Source organism: Rhinopithecus bieti, unplaced genomic scaffold (assembly GCF_001698545.2).
Source record: "Rhinopithecus bieti isolate Rb0 unplaced genomic scaffold, ASM169854v2 scaffold_33374, whole genome shotgun sequence".
In the NCBI taxonomy this organism is placed as follows: Eukaryota; Metazoa; Chordata; class Mammalia; order Primates; family Cercopithecidae; genus Rhinopithecus; species Rhinopithecus bieti.
In genome coordinates this window covers 583,462-604,810 of record NW_016814428.1, presented here as the reverse complement: position 1 = coordinate 604,810, position 21,349 = coordinate 583,462, and the positions used below count along the sequence as shown (strand labels likewise).

Genomic DNA, 21,349 nt, shown 5'->3' with positions numbered 1-21,349 from the left:
AAAAAAAAAAAAAAAGAATTAAAATAAAAAACTTAGTTTTCTCCTCTAATAAAAGTAAGCTACGTCTGTGATATACACATTTCTTTTTTCTCTGATGGGTTAAATATAATTTGTCAGATGAGATAGTTTCCATGCTGATAAGTGTTTTTTCATCTGTTCAGAATTATCTTTCTATGTAAATCCATCACTGAATTTCAGTGTCTTTGCAGAACGACAGAATGACTTGGTTGATCCGGTTCTGTTTTTTGTGTGCTTTGTTTGTTCTAGATACATTTCATATTGCTCTTCAGTCGACAAGGGAAATTGCGGCTACAGAAATGGTACATCACTCTGCCTGACAAAGAGAGGAAGAAGATCACCCGGGAAATTGTTCAGATTATTCTCTCCCGTGGTCACAGGACAAGCAGTTTTGTTGACTGGAAGGAACTAAAACTTGTTTATAAAAGGTGTGAGTAACTTTTTGAGAGCTCAGTTTCTCAGTCTTGTTTTGGTTTGTTCTAATCCTGAACATTTTAGATTGCTATACCAATTCCATCACTTACTGAAATCTTTGAAGGCTGGGGCCCAGATATTTGTACCAATAGACTAACTAGAAAATAACTCTCATTTTATTGAAAGAAATTCTAGGTACCAGGATGGATTCTAGGTAAATAAACTACACCTTGATAGTGCACGCATGCATTCAAGAAAAGTGGTATGAAAACCTGTTACATTCCTGGCATCGTTCTTTTTTAATTTTTTGGAGATGGAATCTCACTCTGTCACCCAGGCTGGAGTGCAATGGCATGATCTTGGCTCACTGCAACTTCCACCTCCTGAGTTCAAGCGATTCTCTTGCCTCAGCCTCCTGAGTAGCTGGGATTGCAGGCATCTGCCACTATGCCTGACTAATTTTTGTATTTTAAGAGAGGTGGGGTTTCACCGTGTTGGCCAGGCTGGTCTGGAACTCCTGTGCTCAGGTGATCCACCTGCCTCGGCCTCCCAAAGCGCTGGGATTACAGGTGTTAGCTGTCATGCCCGCCATTCCTGCATTGTTCTAATGGCTGTGAATACATCAGTGAACAAGACAGTTGACATTCCTGCTGTCATGTAGTATACATATTTATTAAGTAACCAAATAAAATATTTTTAGTCAGTAACAAGTGCTTTGGAAAAAATGGAGGTTAGTATGACAGAGAGATGGGGATGTGTTCAGTGGGACAGCTCTTATTATGCCTATTACTTGAATTTGTGATGAGTACATTGAGGACACAAAGAGTTTAAGTAGTCAGTTCCCAGTCACAGTAATTGAGTGTTAATTGCTAGAGCCAGGCTTCAAATCCAGATCTTTTTGGCTTTAAAGCCTGCATATTCTTTTTACCATACCTCCTTGCCATGGCAAGACCATTACTAGAAAGGACCCTCCATAGGTGAGAGAACTAAGCCTGAGAGGTAACATGATTTTGCCCTTAGAGACCCAGGTAATTGATGCCTAAGCCAGGAACAGAACACAGCTAACTTGACCTTGTATCCAACACCCCACTGCAACTCCTGGAAGCAGTTATGCTCCTTAGATATGCTCTTGCAAAGGGTGTCTGTAAAACTGATTGGGAAAAACAGAGGTAACCTTCACAGACTGATACTTAGTGGAGTAAATTACCAGCAAGTGCCTGCGAAGCCCCATCTGCTGGCCCCAAGGTTGGAGTCTGACAAGTTGAGGAGGGAGGCTCACACAGAATGACTGAAGCCCGTTGTGAAGCGGGAGGGTGGGGAGCGTGGGCTCCTGACAGCACTGGTCAGGGCTTTCTATTTTATAAAAAACAGTTGACAAGCTGGAGAGGGGTGTGAAGACACCCTGATTACCAGGGGCGAAAGGATACTGTCCTCCTGATAATAGCTCTTCAAGGTACAATTTTGTTGAGAGCCTTTCATGCGTAATTAACGGAAGTAATCCAACCCCCACAGCATTTTCATATATTCTGATTTATATTTCAGGAGGCTATTGGGGGTGATGAATAATGATTTCATTCTTGGATGAGGAGAGGCTCAGCGGGGGAGGAGGTGACTACATATTCACGGGAAAACTGCCTCCAGGTTGCTTAATGTATCGTCATATTTTCCTTTTGTTATTTTTCATTTCAAGGTATGCTAGTTTATATTTTTGCTGTGCAATAGAAAATCAGGACAATGAGCTCTTGACGCTAGAGATTGTGCATCGTTACGTGGAGCTGCTGGACAAATATTTTGGAAATGTAAGTGCTGTCCTTGTCGGTTAGGATTAGCTACAGTCCCCATCTCAGCTCTTAGTTCAGTTCTGTCTTTCATCGCATCCCTTTTCTCTCTCACATCTAAAATATGAATTGAACTTGAACCAAAGATCACCTTAGTCCCCTAAGATTAGAATACAAGACTTTTCTCCCTACCTGTAATTCTTAGTAAATGAAAGACCCAAAGCTTTCCTTTTTCCTTTTTAAATAGAGACGGGGTCCTGCTATGTTGCCCAGGTTGGTCTTGAACTCTTGGCCTCAAGCAATTCTCCCACCTCAGCTTCCCAAAGAGCTAGGATTATAGGCATGACCTACCACGCCTGGCCACCCAAAGCTTTCAAGAGGTGGATGTATCTTTACCTTCCTACTACAAATGCACCAGAGACCTTATTTCAGTGAACCAGAATTTAACTCTGAAGGATTTCTTGATATTCTGTTCTTTGTACTTCATTGACTTTGTCATCTCTTTTCTGTTTTGACTTTTTATCCTTTCTCTGGCTTTTTTTCTAAGCTATAAGTATTCTTAGTTATTTATGCATAAGAAAATAGCAACAAACAGAAAACCAGATCCTTTTCTTTCACATTGCTATTCAATAATCTTTTTGCATTTTCTGCCAAGTGATATGCTATGCTAGGTGCTCCTGTCCTCAGAACTCATTCACTTGGCAGCGCTTACAGCATGGGTCCATTTTTACTCTCCAAGGAAATCAGCAAGTTACCACTGAACCCTCCTGTGGGTGGACACCAGCGATTCTTCTCGCGTCTTCACCTGCCTTCACCTGCTTCACGCTGCAGCACCGTACCCTTGTTCATCATGACGCTTTCTTTAAATTCTTGATTTGGCCATGACATTGATTTCTGCTGACTCTTGTCCTGTTATTTCTGAAGGCCCCTCCTTGGTTTCTTCCACTCAGCTGCCTTCCTCTGCCTATCCCTAAATGCCCTCATTTGTTCCTAACTCTGTGTGTACTGACTCTCTGCCTTGGAAATCCCTTACTATGTGACTCTTCTTCCCCTGGTTGGTGACAGTCTTCACTGGGCTTCTCATGGTCCAGAACCAAACTCATCTACTGAAAATTCGTTCTGTCTTGTGATTGGAATTTGTTATGTTCCAGAATCCTTCAGTGCAAAAGGATGCTGTTTCTTTTGTCTTTTTCTACGCTTTACCGGAATCTGCCTCTATCTATTCAAATTGGGCTGACGTTCATTTCCTTCTTTCCACTCTTACTGGTATAGGTTCACTTGGAATTTCAATTTTGCTTTTCTCTTAAACATCCTACCTGGCTTTTTATGCCTCTGAGCTTTTCTCTGTTCACCCTCTTGCCTTATTAGTTACCATCTTCCTTAAAAAACCCAGATATAGGTGTGGCATTCCTTCACAGCCACTTTCCATCATGTACAATAAATAAAATCAATCTCCCTAGCCTGTCGTTTAACCTTTCAAAGCGTGGACCCCTGACCACTCCTCCAGCCTTGTTGCACTTCCCTTTTTTATTGATTGATTTATTTATTGAGACAGAGTTTTGCTCTTGTTGCCTAGGCTGGAGTGCAATGGCACGATCTCTGCTCACTGCAACCTCTGCCTCCTGAGTTCAAGTGATTCTCCTGCCTCAGCCTCCCGAGTAGCTGGGATTACAGGCCCCTGCCACCATGCCTGGCTCAGTTTTATGTTTTTATTAGAGATGGGGTTTCACCATGTTGGCCAGGCTAGTCTTGAACTCCTGACCTCGGGGATCCACCTGCCTTGGCCTCCCAACGTCAGGCGTGAGCCACTGCCTCCAGGCTACATTTCCCTTTTTATATACCTGAAAGTTCTCCAGCACCAAGGAATGACCTTGGAGTGTCCCTCATTGGCACCCAATTTGCTCAACCACCAAATTGCAATTCTCTTGAGACCATGCTTTGTGACTCATTTTATACCCCCACCACTTAACTTGTAACAGCTGTGGGCCAGATCTGATAGCAAATGTTCCAAAACATTTAATCCAGTTAACAGTCTCAAGAAATAAATCACTGGATTTGGAAAGTGTTTTCTTCTCTTAATACCCTTTTCCCTTACTCACTGAAGATTTTTGTTAAGTGTAGGATAATTTGCTTCTAGAAGAGTTTTTTTTTTTTTTTGTTATTCTCTTTAACAGAATGACCAGTATTTGCAATATTGAACAAATTTTATCAGATTTGTTGCAACACTTTTCCTAAGGATGAACACTGGATAGATTTCTAAAAGAATTTTTCCTCCCTCCCTTTTCTTCCCCTTCGCAAAGGATATTGTAAGACCTAAAATATTGCTTCAGGGATTTCAGGTTGTTGGTCAGTATATAACAGCAATAAGACAACTAGACCATCTTTTCTTTCTCCTCTTGGTGTACCAAGTTTATTTCCTTTTTTAAAGGAGAAATTTGCAAATGTATAATAGCACGTTTTCAAACATATTATTTAATTTAATACTTTCTACTATTCAAATGAATTCTCACATTTTTGTACTTTCCTTTGAAATAAACTACAGACTGGGCCTCTTGCAAGAGCCTGAAGAAGTTTCCCTGAGGTCTGAGCATTCCCATAACCTGCCTTCTCTTTCTCATTTCTGAACTCTGGCCTGACCTGTCGCATTTTCGTAGATTAAACCAACTATGATAATGTGAATTGTGGCTGAATTTTGATCTCAATCTATCTGACCAAATTTCAACCAGACATCTCAGGGCATTCTGCTTCTCAAGGGAACTTGAGTGACCTTCACCCATGCTAAACCCAGTTAAAGTACAAAGAGAGTCAGAATGAATTCCCATTTCTCTAACATTAATTTTCCATTCTATTTTGGTATACCTTTGGAAGCTCTGTCTTTGTCATGTACCAAAATTTAATTTATTAAAAAATTCAATGAATCTTTCATTAAGCTAAGAGCAGCTAACAGCAATTCAAGGCTATATGCCCAGTAGAAGTTCAGTTCTTCTTAATTAACAGTAATGAGCAAAGACTTCCAGTACTGAATTCTCATTGACATAATCTCAGCAATAAAATACTTCTCTTTGGTTTTCTTTTCCTTCCATATTAATGCTAAAGCTTTCCTTGAATTCTGCCCTTATATAATGTTATCTAGGGGAAAACTTGGTACTGAGCTTCTCTTATAACACAGGAAAATATTATCTGCTGAAGACAGATGGATCAAAATCTCTGGCTACTAATTTAAAATATGTATTTTTTTTTAGCACTTTTCAATTCCAAGGAGATTTACAAGGATTAACTAGTTAATCTTCCGATCTTCAGTAAGTAGCATTAACCTCAAATTATAGAGGCTCAGGGGAAATGCCTCAAAGTCTCATGCCAGATAAGAATCTGAGGATTTAGATACCTGCCATGTTTCTGCATTACAGACTATAGTGTGAATTTTTACTGGTGCCTCCATGTGTGAGGATGTTGATGTCCCAGAGAGCTTTTAAACTTGATGAAGGGAGTTTTTGTTTGCTTGTTTTTTGCTGTTGGGGAAGAACGCTATGAGTCCCTCAGATGCTGGTGTAGGCTCACTGACTCACCAATTCAAGGATTTGGGGCCTGTCATGTATCTCTGTTTTACAGATGAGAAAATGACCCTCAAAAGGTTAAGAGAAATGTTTACTTTGCTAACCTTGTAAGGCTGCTGGGAGGGGCAAAGAGATGGCTTGATAGCAATACTCAACAAACTCTTCATTGCTATATAGTTGTACATTGCATTATAATTATTCTCGTTTTATTTTATTTTATATTTGAGATGGAGTCTCGCTGTTGTCGCCCAGGCTGGAGTGCAGTGGCGTGATCTCGGCTCACTGCAACTTCTGCCTCCTGGGTTCAAGCAATTCTCCTGCCTCAGCCTCCCTAGTAGCTGGGATTACAGGCGTGTACCAACACGCCTGGCTAATTTTTGTATTTTTAGTAGAGATGGGGTTTCGTCAGGTTGGCCAGGCTAGCCTGGAACTCCTGGCCTCAGGTGATCCACCCACCTCGGCCTCCCAAAGTGTTGGGATTACAGGTGTGAGCCACTGTGCCCGGCCTGTTCTTATTTTATATATAGCTTTATGGTACTTATATCGTTTACTGTTATTTGAAGCATTTGCTGCATGTAACTTGAAACTTTTTGTATTTACTTTAGAGCATAATTTAATAAGGACATGTGCTTCTTAGATTCTGTCCAAAAGGATTCAGTTGGTGAAATGCCATAAATAATCTCACTGCATCATGAATTCTGCTGTAAGAAAAGAACCTGAAGCCAAATTACAGTAGAGCACAAGGCTAGGACATTGAAGATAAAGTTAAATGATAGTTTCTATCTTTGCCCACGTTGCCCAGTCTGGTCTCGAGCTTTTGACCTCAAGTGATCTGCCCGCCTCGGTCCCCGAAAAGTGCTGGGATTACAGGTGTGAGTAATTAGGCAGTAGTTTCAGAAACGTGAATTGGGACTGGGAACAGTGGCTCATGCCTGTAATCCCAGGACTTTGGGAGGCCAAGGTGGAGGGGATCACTTAAGGTCAGGAGTTCAAGGCCAGCCTGGCCAACATGGTGAAACCCTGTCTCTACTAAAAATAAAAATAAAAAAATTAGCCAGGCCTGGTGGCGTATGCCTGTAATCCCAGCTACTCAGGAGGCTGAGGCAGAAGAATTGTTTGAACCCAGGAGGTGGAGGTTGCAGTGAGCCGAGATGACTCCACTGCACTCCAGCCTGGGTGATGGAGTAAGACTGTCTCAAAAAAAAAAAAAAAAAAGAAAGAAAAAAAAAAAAAAATTGAATCTGAACTGGTCTAAGGGTCTTCCTGGGTATTTTCTCTCATTCTCAGATGGCAGCAGACTCAAAGAATAACCATAGGGTAGCACTTTCTGGTTGCTGTATGTGAAATAGTTGCTCAGTTGTAACATTCTTTGTAATGCCTATGGAACTTGCATATTCATTTCTCTTCAGATCTAAAGATAGTAACTGTATATCAAGGGGTGTGTGTGTGTGTGTGTGTGTATCATGTCTCTAACTCTGCATACCACCTTACCTTACCCTTATCCCTTGAAACTAGTACAGTAAATTAATTGCCCCATGGCTGCTGGAGGACCCAGACCTGGAGATGCATCAAAGTGGGGTATAAGAAATTCCTAGAGAATTTTCATTAGTATCTGTCAGGTTCACTTTGCAGGATTTTAATTGCTTGTTTCTCCTAATGAGGCTCCTGTCTGTCTTGGATTCCTGGTCTACGCCTGCCTTGAACTCTGCGGTTCCTCAGCTTGCTACTGTAACTCCTGACTTCTGCCTTTTCTGACCTCTGGTAACTGCTTACTTCTCATACCTTCTTTCATGTACATGGATGTCTGATCTATTGTGATTTCTCTTTGTTCCTTTCTATTGTTTAAAACTGCAAAATGATGCATATTTTACATACCCCTCTAAACATATAGTTTTTAAAAATGAGATTTCATTCTGCATATTATTCTGCAACTTGCTTTTTTTCCCCCTTACTAGTCTATCTTAGAGCTCTTGCCATATTTGTGCATGTAAATCTACCTCATTCTTTTCAGCTTTTACATAGAAAATGCTTGCAACATATACAACAGCAGGGAAAGGAGACAGTATCTGTGATACCGAAAGAATCATTCAAATTTCTAAGATAAATATTACAATAGAAAAAACCAAAGTCTTTAAGAAGCAATTTGTAGACAAGGCAAGAAATGGAAAAGGCCAGTGCACATCTAATAAGATGTACAGTCTCACTAATAAGCAGGGAAGTACAAATTTAATTAATGTTCCTCTGAAAATTTAGAGACTATCCATTGCTGGAGATGGCATAAATAGGTAATCACTCCTACTGTTAGTGAAACTTTTAATTTTTATAGACTACTTTGGAGGACCACATTTTAGTGTTTATCAGTTTTAAATATATAAATCCTTTGACCCAACAATTCCCCCGAGGAATTTATTCCTACGCTATACTCAAATTAGTGTACAATACACAACAAAAATTATGGCAGCATCATTTAGAATAAAAAGTGGAAACAGCCCAAAGTCTGCCCATATCCATAAAGGAACTGCTTAAATAAACAATGGTATACCCCCAGTATGCCATGGTAATTCTGTGTAGAAGTTGGATTCATTTGGATCTGTCAACTTAAACCATGTTCCTTGTGGAGTTTGCTAGTTTATTGACCTAACTTGTAAATTATGGAGGAATTTGCTAAAATATTGATATCTATTTCATGCAAAGTTATAGCATTCAGTACAACCATAGAATTGTATCTGGGATGCCATTAATCTCTAGCATATTAGAAACAAGGCCTATATCTATTTATTTTTATTTTTTGAGAAGGAGTCTTGCTCTGTCACTCAGGCTGGAGTGCAGTGGCATGATCTTGGCTCACTACAACCTCTACCTCCCGGGTTCAAGTGATTCTTCTGCCTCAGCCTCCTGAGTAGCTGGAATTACAGTTGTGCACCACAATGCCGGCTAATTTTTGTATTTTAGTAGAGACGGGGTTTTACCTTGTTGGCCAGGCTGGTCTTGAACTCTTGACCTCAAGTGATCCACCTACCTCAGCCTCCCAAAGTGCTGGGATTACAGGCATGAGCCACCGTGCCTGGACAAGGCCTCTGTTTAAACCTGCTCCTTCATTTATCTTACAAGCATTTTTTGTGTCTTACAATGTGCCAGAAACCAGGGATAGAAAGATGATGAAGACAAAGTTTTTGTCCTGAACTCACAGCATGGGGGGAGTGATTAGTAATCAATAAACATAAACCAGTGCACAGAAGATGTAGGTGAGAACCCACAGGAAGTGATGTGAAATTTGAATGGGGAAATGGGGAATTGCCATGTGCCTGACTTTTGAATTTGGCCTTGAAAAAATGAACTTGGTTTTGCCAGCAGGAGAATAAAGAAAAGGACATTTGAGGACACAATCCAAGAATTCTTGGAATGTGCAGAGGGCAAAGGCACAAAAAAGCACCGTGACATTGTGAGTTTGTGGCATGTGTGTCAGATGCACGGATGAACACTGGTGCAGGAAACCAGACAGCAGGGCCCAGGCTGGTAAAGATTCCTATATGCCTTTGTCCTGAAGACCTTACACAGGAGAGGCACAAGATCAGCATTTTAGCAAAGCGTTAGTGGTCAGTGGTCTTGAGCAGGCACAGCCGCCACCTGGAAGGTCATTGCAGTGGCCTGTTTGAGAAGTGTTGCAGGCCTGAGCAGCAGCTGTGAAAGCAGAGAAGGGAAGAAGGGTAGGGACTTATTAAGACAATAGAATCAGCAGGAACTGATGACCAAATCCAGAGGGATGAGATCAAGGGAGGGAGAGGAATGAGTGGGGAAGGGGAAGTATGTTGGTTGAACTCTAGAATGAATTAGATGGAGCAATTAGAAAGAGGTTGCAACTCCTAAGCAAAATAGGGACTAAAGGAAAAAGAATAATCTTGATGTCAGTTTGGGACATGGTGACATGGATTGAGGAATAGGCAAGTAAATATGTCTAGTTAGTGGGTGAAAATATTGGACTAGTGAACCAGAGGGGGATCAGGGCTAGTCATCTAGGTTTGTTGAGCTCCCTGCATGCTAGACACAGCTGTAGAGAGCCAGCAAGATGGTCCAGGAGAATGCATTTTGCAAAGAGAAGAGGCTCCCTTGAGGAACATGAATATTCAAGGAGAAGATGGGCGGCTAGAATATAAGCAACATGAAGCAGAGATGTTTGTCTGTTCTGTTGATTGATATGTGCTAGGCACACGTTAAATAATTCTTAAAGAAATGCAGGGTCGGAGGGAGATAAATTATCCGAGGAATCTGAGAAGGAATTATCACAGATAGACGAGAAAAACAGGCATTAAGCGGTATTGCCAAAATCAGGAGAGCAAAGGAGAAGAGATTTTCAAGGAACAAGGACTGGTGAAGAGTACCACATGCCGCTGAGAGGTAAACGTTGGGGAGGTCTGGAGACTTTCTTCTTTTTTTTTTTTTCTCCTCCCTTTTTTTTTTCAGTTATACTTTAAGTTCTGGGATACATGTGCAGAACATGCAGTTTTGTTACATAGGTATATATGTGCCATGGTGGTTTGCTGTACCCATCAGCTTGTCATCTACATTAGGTGTTTCTCCTAATGCTATCTCTCCCCTGGCCCCCCACCCCATGACAGGGTCTGGTGTGTGATGTTCCCCTCCCTGTGTCCCTGTCTCATTGTTCACCTCCCACTTATGAATGAGAACATGCAGTGTTTGGTTTTCTGTTCTCGTGTTAGTTTGCTGAGAATGATGGTTTCTAGCTTCATGTCCCTGCAAAGGACATGAACTCATCCTTTGTTATGGCTGCATAGTATTCCATGGTGTATATGTGCCACATTTTCTTTATCCAGTCTATCATTGATGGGCATTTGGGTTGGTTCCAAGTCTTTGCTACTGTGAATAGTGCTGCAATAAACATACGTGTTCATGTGTCTTTATAGCAGAATGATTTATAATCCTTTGGGTATATACCCAGTAATGGGATTGCTGGGTCAAATGGTATTTCTGGTTCTAGATCCTTGAGGAATTGCCACACTGTCTTCCACAATGGTTGAACTAATTTACACTCCCACCAACAGTGTAAAAGCATCCTATTTCTCCACATCGTCTCCAGCACCTGTTGTTTCCTAACTTTTTAATGATCGCCATTCTAACTGGTGTGAGATGGTATCTCATTGTAGTTTTGATTTGTATTTTTCTAATGACTAGTGACAACAGCTAGAATAGACAATTGGGATCTAAATAAACTAAAGAGCTTCTGCACAGCAAAAGAAACTATCATCAGAGTGAACAGGCAACCTACAGAATGGGAGAAAACTTTCGCAATCTATCCATCTGACAAAGGGCTAATATCCAGAATCTACAAAGAACTTAAACAAACTTACAAGAAAAAAACAACCCCATCAAAAAGTGGGTGAAGGATATGAACAGACACTTCTCAAAAGAAGACATTTATGCACTCTGGAGACTCACTGAGCAGAGTTTCAAGAGAACAACTTCAGCTGGGTGGATGGGGTATGGTATGGAAAGAAAATGTGTCAGTAAGTAGAGGAATAAGTAGGGAGTAAGACAGCAAGGATAGTGTGTGAGCACGGGAAATAAGCCTTATTTGGATGATGGGAGCGATCTTGCCATGCTTGCTATACTGAAATAAACACCAAAATCTATCAGAGTCTGCTTTGCTGTGTGCCAGGCGTTCTTGATGTGAAATCCCCCAGTCCAGCGGCCTCAGCATCACCTGGGAACCTTTTAAAAGTGCAGATTCTCAGTTCTTATCTAGACCTTATCTAGTCATAAACTCTGGGGGTGGGCCGCAGCACCGTGTGTTTTAATGAGCCTTTGGAATGAGTTTGAGAACCACTGGCGCTGTGACATAATTTTGAGAAAAATTAGCACAGTTGGGTTAATTTTCCTCTGAAGAGTTAGTTTCTGAGAGCGTTCTAAAGCTGGAAGCCAAGATTTACAGAGCAGAGAGCAGGAGCAATGAAGCTCTGCCCTCCTGCCTGGAATGCAGCTGTGGCTCAGTTTTCTTGGTGCAGATAGAAAGAGGAGCCGAGTGGCCTCATTCCCTTACTGAGCCTCAAATTTCCTGTTGCAACACAAAACATTATTATCTAAGGACATGCTTTGCTTTAATAGAATGTGGCATTCTGTTTATTAAAGGCCTGGCGTTCCCTGTTCTTTTTTTCTGTCCTTAAAATGCCATCTGATATTTTAATTTTTGGTATGCCACATGAGTGCAAACCGAAACAGCTCGAGATTCGGGCAGATGTTTCCCCTGATACAACTGCAAGTTTATCAAAACATTTGTTTTTGTTCTACCAGGTCTGCGAGCTGGATATTATCTTTAATTTTGAAAAGGCTTACTTCATCCTGGACGAGTTTATAATAGGTGGAGAAATTCAGGAAACATCCAAGAAAATTGCTGTCAAAGCCATTGAAGACTCTGATATGCTACAGGAGGTCAGTACAGTTTCCCAAACCATGGGAGAAAAATGATGATAATGATGATAGTGTTAATAATTATAATATTAACCAAGACTTAGTACTTACTCTGTGCTGGGTACAGTTTCTGAACTATTTATATGTATTAGTTTATTTAATTCTCACAACAACTTGAAAAGGTAGGTGGTGGTGTTACTCCCACTTTACAGATGAGTAAACTGAGACACCAAGAGGTTGAGTGACGTGCTCAATTTCACACAGCTAGGAAGTGTGGAATAGAGATTTGAACCCAAGTAATTGGGCTTTAGAGTCTTTGCTCTTCACGTTTGGCTGAGCTTTGGAGTGCAAGAGTCCTCCACTGCCAAAAAGGTATCAAATACTTAGTGCTATTCTTTTCAAGAATAATTTTATGAGCTGTATAAAAAGACTTTCATTAAAATACCTATACTGCCCTGGGAAAGGAGAATAGCAGTACGTTGTTATTTTGTTTGCCAGGGATATTAAAGCTTTATTATTGAGCATGGCATTTATCATTTTAATTAAAATTTCTTACACCTTTTGGGAAGGCTGTGTGTGTGCTCCTGTCTGCATAAAGAAATTGGGAACACCATAGCTTGCTAGCCAAGGTGTAAATGGGCCCAGAAGCATCCATTTGGTACTGTCCTGGACTCTGGGATTTCTATATAAAATAAAGTGGGAATGTTCTTTTAGAAGCAGCACAGATTTACATCATACTTCCTCAGGGAACTTGCCTACATTACCCCTTCATTCCTCCCAGGACACTGTGAGAAAGAGCACTTCACCCCACTCACCTCTGCCCTCCCAAATGAGATGCTCTGAGGGCCTGGGTTCCATCCCAGCCCTGCCACCTCTAGATTCTTCTTCCCACAGCCTCAGTGGGTCTTCCCATCTTCCTATTTTCAAATAAATAGGTCAAGAAGATCCAGAGCATTGTAAAGTACCTTTTTAAAATTGGCATTTGGCCGGATGCAGTGGCTCACTCCTGTAATCCCAGCACTTTAGGAGGCCAAGGCAGGCAGATCACTTGAAGCTAGGAGTTCAAGACCAGCCTGGCCAACATGATGAAACCCCATCTCTACTAACAACACAAAAATTAGCCAGGCATGGTGATGGGCGCCTGTAATCCCAGCTACTCGGGAGGCTGAGGCCGTAGAACCACTTGAACCCGGGAGGCAGAGGTTGCAGTGAGCTGAGATAGCGCCACTGTACCACCTGGGTGACAGAACGAGACTCCATCTCAATAAATAAATAAACAAATAAGTAAAACTGGCATTAAAGCTATTTTTTTTCTGCTATTTGGAATAGGGTGATTAAATTAACAAAATACCATTAGGTGTGAACTCCCAGCAACTGTTTTGGTGCATCTTTGGGCTGATTACTTGCTCCCGCCCAGCCAGAGGATCAGTCCTCTGGTGAATGGATGTGGAGGGAAACATCTATTTGAGTGGGTGCCGTAAGCAGCTGCGTGTGCCCATTAGAAGGCCAATGCATTCATTACCAGAGGTGTCTCACCTCAAAAAATGCATTTAAACTCCGATGTTGATTTGGCCGTCTCCAAATGCCACAGGGAGGAAAACTTTACAAGGTATTTGAGAAATCGGTGGTTTGGAAATTTCACAAAACAGTGTTTCATAAAATATACTGGGAGCTGGTGGCAGGTGGAGGGGGCGGAGGTTTTTTTAACTTCAGGACCTCAGGGTCCTGACTGTGGAATCTCCTCACAGGAGAAACAGACTTTTTAATGAACTCTTTGGCACTTTAGTAATTAAAGCTGAATTGAGGGCCAAGACACACCTGGGTTAATTTGAAATCCTCTCAAATTAGGAAACAGGTTGTCATAAATTTGGTGTTGCTAGTTCCATTTAAATGTAGGAATTAGGTATTTCAAGAGTGAGCTCTTTTACAATTAAACGCTAATTGGTAGTTCATGTTCCTGGTGATTGAGTGGAGGGGCTTGATGGGTAGGTCTCAGGGGACCTTGCATTTAGCCCCGGTGTCCCTATTGTGAGCAGGCAATGTCATGGCCGTCCTCTCAGTCTCTTCTGTGGCATTAACAACACTTGCCAAATACAGAGAGTGTTCTTAGCCTTCTCTTGGGCTCTGGTATTCAGTGAAGTCAATGAATATTTTGGGGAACTTGTTGAAAAATTGACTTTGTATATCTTGCCTACTTAAGAAGTTTAAACTGGATAGGAGCCAGTAATATACTTGAATAAAGGAAAGGAAAACAATTACTGCTTTTTTTTTTTCCTGTGTTTTGGACCCAATCCTATATTTGTAGTAACTGAAGGTTAAGGGAGGCCTTTGTGACATTGCTTTAGCTGTGAGAACAGCTGTCAATCTTCAGTAGCCCCTAAGACTTTTTTCTAACTCCTACTTAATAACAGTTTCTTAGAATAATAATAACTTTTAAAAAGCTACACCTGCCTGCATATTTAGTAAGAAGACACATAGTCTCAAATCTCCAAATCCTCAAAGCTTATTCTGAGTGTGTGGTGGCTAGAGGTTGATAAGAGGAAAAGAGAGGAACTGTTTACTTGGTTGTGAATACTTATTTGGGGGTAACAACAATGTGGACAATGGCACGAAGTTATTAGAAGGAAAATTAAACCCTCTGGCTGGGTGTGGTGGCTCATGTCTGTAAGCCCAGCACTTTGGGAGGCCGAGGTGGGCAAATCACTTGAGGTCAGGGGTTCGAGGCCAGCCTAGTCAACATGGCAAAACCCCGTCCCTACTAAAAATACAAAAATTAGCCGGGTGTGATGCTGCACATCTGTAACTCTAGCTACTGGGGAGGCTGAGGCAGGAGAATCACTTGAACCCAGAAGGCAGAGGTTGCAGTGAGCCAAGATTCTGCCACTGCACTCCAGCGTGGGTGACAGAGCAAGACTCCATTTCAAAAAAAAAAAAAAAAAAAAAATGCTGGGCACAGTGGCTCCTGCCTGTAATCGCAGGACTTTGGGCCGACGCGGGTGGATCACGAGGTCAGGAGTTCAAGACCAACCTGGCCAAGATGGTGAAACCCTGTCTCTACTAAAAATACTAAAAATATAAAAATTAGTGGGATGTGGTGGTGGGCACCTGTAATCCCAGCTACTCAGGAAGCTGAGGCAGGAGAATCGCTTGAACCCAGGGGGCGGAGGTTGCAGTGAGCCGAGATCATGCTACTGCACTCCAGACTGGGCAACAGAGTGAGACTCTGTCTTAAAAAAAAAAGAAATAAAAAGAAAAGAAAATGAAACTCTCAAAGGCGATAGTGGTCATTAACCACAGGACTTGCAATACATGGGAGCAACAAACAGTACATGTTTTACCCCGACTAACAGCCTGTCAAGAAGGGGGGCTCAAGGCCAGGTGTGATGGCTCATGCCTGTATTCCCAGCACCTTGGGAGTCCCAGGTAGGAAGATCGCTTAAGTCAAGAGTTTGAGATCAGCCTAGGCAACATAGTGAGAACCTTGTCTCTACAAAAAAATGATAAAATTAGCCAGGTATGGTGGTGTGCACCTGCAATTCCAGCTACTCAGAAGGCTGACGCAGAAGGACAGCTTGAGCCCAGGGGTTTTGAGACCAGCCCAGGCAACATTGTGAGAACCTGGTCTCTACAAAAAGTAATAAAATTAGCCAGGTGTAGTGTGCATCTGTAATTCCAACTACTTGGAAGGCTAAGGTGAAAGGATCACTTGAGCCTGAAAGGTTGAGGCTGCAGTGAGCAGTGATCACACCACTGTACTCCAGCCTGGGTGAATCTTGGAAAAAAGAAGGGAAGGGCCAGATTGTATCTCACGAGCAACAGGATACCATGTGCCCTTGTGTGGATGCATGCGAAACTGGTAGGTGCACCCCAACACTGTCACCCTTAAAAGCGTAAACCATGTTAATAGCTAAGCCAAACCACAATGCTGTAGGAAGTCGTAACATGCAGTGTACTATATGCATAAGAAACACCACAGAGCTAGATGTATCCAGAAGAGGCCTCAAGATACAGACTCCAGCTCCTGTCTTGCAAAGGTAAGGGTAACCAAGATTCTGCCAGCTCTAAAAGTTTGCCCCAAACCTTTAAAGTGGCAAGCTCAAGAAAATACCAACTTTTACCTTATTTGTTTACATAGCTTGAGTAACAGCCTGAACCTTGAGTAACTGAAGGTTAAGGGCAGGGATCAGACAGGGCAGCCAGTGTGGTGTTTAGCAGACTGAGTCATCTGGTGATGTGAGTAGTGCCAATGACTAGAGGCCACTGAACCACAAAGACAGGAAAGTGTCATCTGCAGGCCCCTCTCAAGGCTGCAGGCAGGGCCTAGCAATGCCCCCATCTGGTCATGGGTTTTTGTCAGGTTTGCAAAAGTAAGATATTTTAACTGCAAAAAGTACATAGCCATACAATATAATATATGATAGAGGAGTGTCAATTAATTAATGAAAATAGCAGGCAACTGTTTTTTATTTTGTGATACTTGTCATCTTCAAAATTCATAATCTGTGGTCATTTCTTTTCTCATTCTAAGTACACTTTATACCTGATTTTGTATTTGTAACTTTATATTCCCATGTAAATGGTGTAAACTCTGGATTCCACAAAACCAGCATGGCCCAATGGCCTGTATGATCCCTTTGCTAAGTTACAAGATCCCACGGGCAGCATCTGTAGAGAGGTACAGGACTGTCTCGGCCAATGCCCACTTAGGAGGTGAGAGCTTTGTTGAGCAAATGTGGATGACTGAACACAAGTATTTTTCGGCAGAGGAACTCTGGGATTCTAGATAGAGCTGGTGAAAACCAGTTAGAAAACCTCCTTTGAAGGTAAGGGCAGATTTCTAGCCCTGGTATCTCCTGAGCAATCTTGCTCAGCCGGTAGCCTTGGTCTCTTCAGCCCATGTCAGTCCGCATATTTCCCAGCAGGTTCGTATGATTCATCTACCCTGGGGTTTAAACTTAAGAGTGAGTTGAACTTGGATTGCTAAATGAGCAGATGGTGACTCAAACGAAAGAGGCAGGTTGACTTTTTGTCCTCTTGAGCTTTCTTATTGATTCAACCTGGGGCCCTGGTGTGACACAAATATATATGTTTAAAGTAGGGGAGCGTGCAAGAGAAAGCCCATCTGTCTTGCATGGTATAGGACCGGCAACGTTACTGTTAACTTTGAACTCTACCTGTAATTGTGAGTCTGTTCAAACATTTTTTTTTTTTTAATGCTGAAAAAAAATATTATGGCTTTGGGGCATGTTAGCAAACTTAGTAACTGATGGGCAGTATGAAAAGAATGAGATCACATCCTTTGCAGGGACATGGAGGGAGCTGAAGGCCATTATTCTGAGCAAACTAGTGCAGGGACAGAAAAACAAATGCTTCATGTTCTCACTTAAAAGTGGGAGCTAAATGATGAGAACACATGGCCACATACAAGGGAACAACACACACTGGAACTTTTCAGAGGATGGAGGCTGGGAGGAAGGAGAGGATCAGAAAAATAACTAATGGGTACTATGCTTAATACCTGGATGACGAAATCATCTGTATAACAAATCCCCACGACACACATTTACCTATATAACAAACCTGCACATGTACCTCTAAACTTAAAAGTTAAAAAGAAACATAATTTGTATACTTTGGGAAGAAGCCTTTGAAAACATATGGCAGAAATTATATATTTTTTCCTGTGAGCTTGGTAGAGAAGTAAATAAGTTCTTAAGAATTTTGGTCTGTTTGTCTTTTTTGTCTTGACAATATGCATAATAAAGATGCTCTGCACAATATTGGTAATGATACATATGTTATACAGATATAGTTCAGATTTCTCTAATACAGGTACCTGGATGTGGTCTTCCTGATCATTTTAGCAAGCTTGTTTATCTTAAGTCAACAGTGATATCTTGGCAACTTTGCTTTAGCATTTCTCTCTCTCTCTTTTTTTTTTTTTTGAGATGGAGTCTGTCACCCAGGCTGGAGTGCAGGGGCGCAATCTTGGCTCACTTTAACCTCTCCTCCCAGTTCAAGCAATTTGCCTGCCTCGGCTTTCTGAGTAGCTGGGAATACAGGTGCATGCCACCACACTTGGCTAATTTTTGTATTTTTCATAGAGATGGGGTTTTGTCATGTTGGCCAGGCTGACCTCAGGTGATCTGCCCACATAAGCCTCCCAAAGTGCTGATATTACAGGCATGAATACCACACTGGTCGAGCATTTCTCTTATCAGACATTCCCTTTATGATCAAGCTTAACTTTTTCTCAGTTGAAAGTTACTTAATTCCAGTTCCATATGGATATGTATACAAATTATACTCAAACTTTGATTAGAATGCAAAGATTTTATGTCCATGTATCCTTTTGACAACTTGTTTTCAACAATGGCAAATAAATGAAAGAATGCAGAAGATTTCACAGTCTGAGGAAGGATGTGACTTAAAGGGAAAATTGTTCTAATTTATTGTTCGCTTTCAGACAATGGAAGAATACATGAATAAGCCTACATTTTAACTGGAAATCTACTTGAAGACTCCAGCACTACATGTTATGAAGCTGTAAATAAGCAACGCCTCGCATCCAGTTTTTTGATGGAGCCTCAGGCACCATGCCAAAAATAATTTAAAGGGATTCTTTGTTAACTAACAAAGTTAAAGTTGTTTAACATATTTATAATTACTGTGTGTCTGTATTATTTAAAAAAAACAAAGAAAAAAAAGTATGTGTCTGTATTATACTGTATAGAGTACTTGTAGCTCTAAATGTTTCAAGTAACTACCACCTAACCCAAGCGACAATATTTGTAATGTTTTAACTCCATGTTATATTTTTAAGCTAGTTTAGATAAATTAGATGCAATTTTTTGTTTTGCATTTGATCCTCTACTGACAGGTTGAAAACGATATTGGAATAATCCATGATTTTGAATGTAAAGTATATATGATGTCATTAATACATTTTCTAAATGTTTAGTTTTTTAACTTGTATAATAATTCAAAATTATGTTAATAGTGCAGAGTTTATATGTAATGCTAGACATTTTTCATACATTTAATAGTACTGTAACTGCACTTCACATACAACGTGTCTGATTTTAATGTGCTGAATTCATTTTTTTTTTCAGAATTGGGATTAAGAAAATAACCAAAGAGTATAGAACTTAATAAGTGTTTTTGATGCCTTAGAAGCTGCTATCTTGACTGAGGTTTTAATTTATCTTTTAACTGAATATAAGGGACATTCCAATAAGGTTTTCTACAAACTATATATTTATTAAGATTTATAGAGACCTAGAGATACAGTGTCTATGACTTCCTTTATTATTCTAAAATAGTATAAGAATGAATAACAATAGCAATAATAATTATTGCTACTATTTTTTAAAATTCATGTTCCAAGCACTCTTAGATGCTGGAAATGTCATTTCAAATATGTTTTAATGTATCTCTAATGCATTTGAAGACTTATTACATGGCTTACTTAGAGCATTTAAGATTATCATGGCCTATGTGGTAGATTCTTTTCCTCCTTTTTTCTTTTCTCACCCTTTCCTCCCCAAGGAAAAGATTTGCTGCTGACCATTGTTACCGTAAATATATCACATTTGTGCTTCCTGGAATGAAAATTCTGTACAACCAGGTACTAACAGTGATCTAACATATTACAGGGAAATAGCTTGTATGCTGGGTGCAGTGGCTCACACCTGTAATCCCAGCACTTTGGGAGGCCGAGGCAGGTGGATCACTTGAGGTCAGGAGTTCGAGAGCAGCCTGGCCAATATGATGAAACCCCATCTCTACTACAAATACAAAAATTAGTCCGGGCGTGGTGGCTCACGCCTGTAATCCCAGCACTTTGGGAGGCAGAGGTAGGCGGATCACGAGGTCAAGAGATCGAGACCATCCTGGCCAACAGGGTGAAACCCTATCTCTACTAAAAATACAAAAATTAGCCGGGTGTGATGGTGCATTCCTGTAGTCCCAGCTACTCGGGAGGCTGAGGCAGGAGAATCACTTGAACCTGGGAGGCAAAGGTTGCAGTGAGCTGAGATTGCGCCACTGCACTCCAGCCTGGGCGACAGAGCGAGACTTTGTCTCAAACAAACAAACAAACAAAATAATTAGCTGGGTGTGGTGGCAGGTGCCTGTAATCCCAGCTACTTGGGGTGCTGAGGCAGGAGAATGGCTTGAACCCGGGAGGCAGAGGTTGCAGTGAGCCAAGATCACACCAGTGCACTCCAGGGTGGGCAACAGAGCAAGACTCTGTCTCAAAAAAGAAAAAAAAAGAAAAAGTAAAAGCTTGTAGTATTCTGTCTTGCTGCCTGCTATTTGATGTTTTACCTATGCATTTTCAATGTTAGCTTTGAGGTCTGGTATCATTCATATTAGAGTGGTTTGGGACCTCCAGTGATTTCCTAGAAGAGTATGTTTCCTATTGGATTCTTTGGGAGATCCCATCTGGTAGACTTTTAGAGAACCTGATGGAAAAATATTCTCTTTAGTTCATCTCAGTACACATATTTAGGGAAAACAGCAAAGCAAGCAGGAGAACAAAGGGAAAAATTCACCAATTCCTCAATATAACCATTATTCAAAGCGAATAACTCAGATTAGCATGTAATATAATCATTAGGCTTTTACTATCCAATATTTCTTCAAGTTACCATATAATTACAATTATGGCATCAGCTTGAAGTTTATCATGTATGATTGATCACTCTGTTTACTTTAGCTTACCTTCAGTTTTGTGGTTTAACTTTTTAATGCGGTAGAGTTCTTTCTTTACTTTTCTTTTTTTAGACAGAGTTTCGCTTCTTGTTGCCCAGGCCAGAGTGCAATGGTGTGATCTCAGGTCACTGCAGCCTCCGTCTCCTGGGTTCAAACGATTCTCCTGCCTCAGCCTCCCGAGTACCTGGTATTAATAGGCATGCACCACCACGCCCAGCTAATGTTGTGTTTTTAGTAGAGTTGAGATTTCTCCATGTTGGTCAGGCTGGTCTTGAACTGCGACCTTAGGTGATCCGCTCCACCTTGGCCTTCCAAGGTGCGATTACAGGCATGAGCCACTGCCCCTGGCCGAATACTTATTTTTCAATACAATTTTGTAAAGATGGACCTCATGTAAATCCATCACAGTTTTTCCAGTTCTTTTGAGATTTGTCACCATATTTGGAT

General features: G+C 41.1%; 1 protein-coding gene across 1 annotated transcript in view; it reads left to right on the top strand.

Annotated features, from left to right (window-relative positions):
• AP1S3 (adaptor related protein complex 1 subunit sigma 3) overlaps positions 1-18,872 on the top strand; it is an 83,808-nt gene extending 64,936 nt beyond the window's left edge. The window contains exons 2-5 of the mRNA XM_017850277.1: positions 268-446; positions 2,123-2,231; positions 12,071-12,208; positions 18,654-18,872. Coding sequence (XP_017705766.1) covers positions 268-446; positions 2,123-2,231; positions 12,071-12,208; positions 18,654-18,689 — 462 coding nt within the window. The 3' untranslated portion in view covers positions 18,690-18,872. The remainder of the gene's footprint in view (positions 1-267; positions 447-2,122; positions 2,232-12,070; positions 12,209-18,653) is intronic.
• Positions 18,873-21,349: the final 2,477 nt, after the last annotated feature.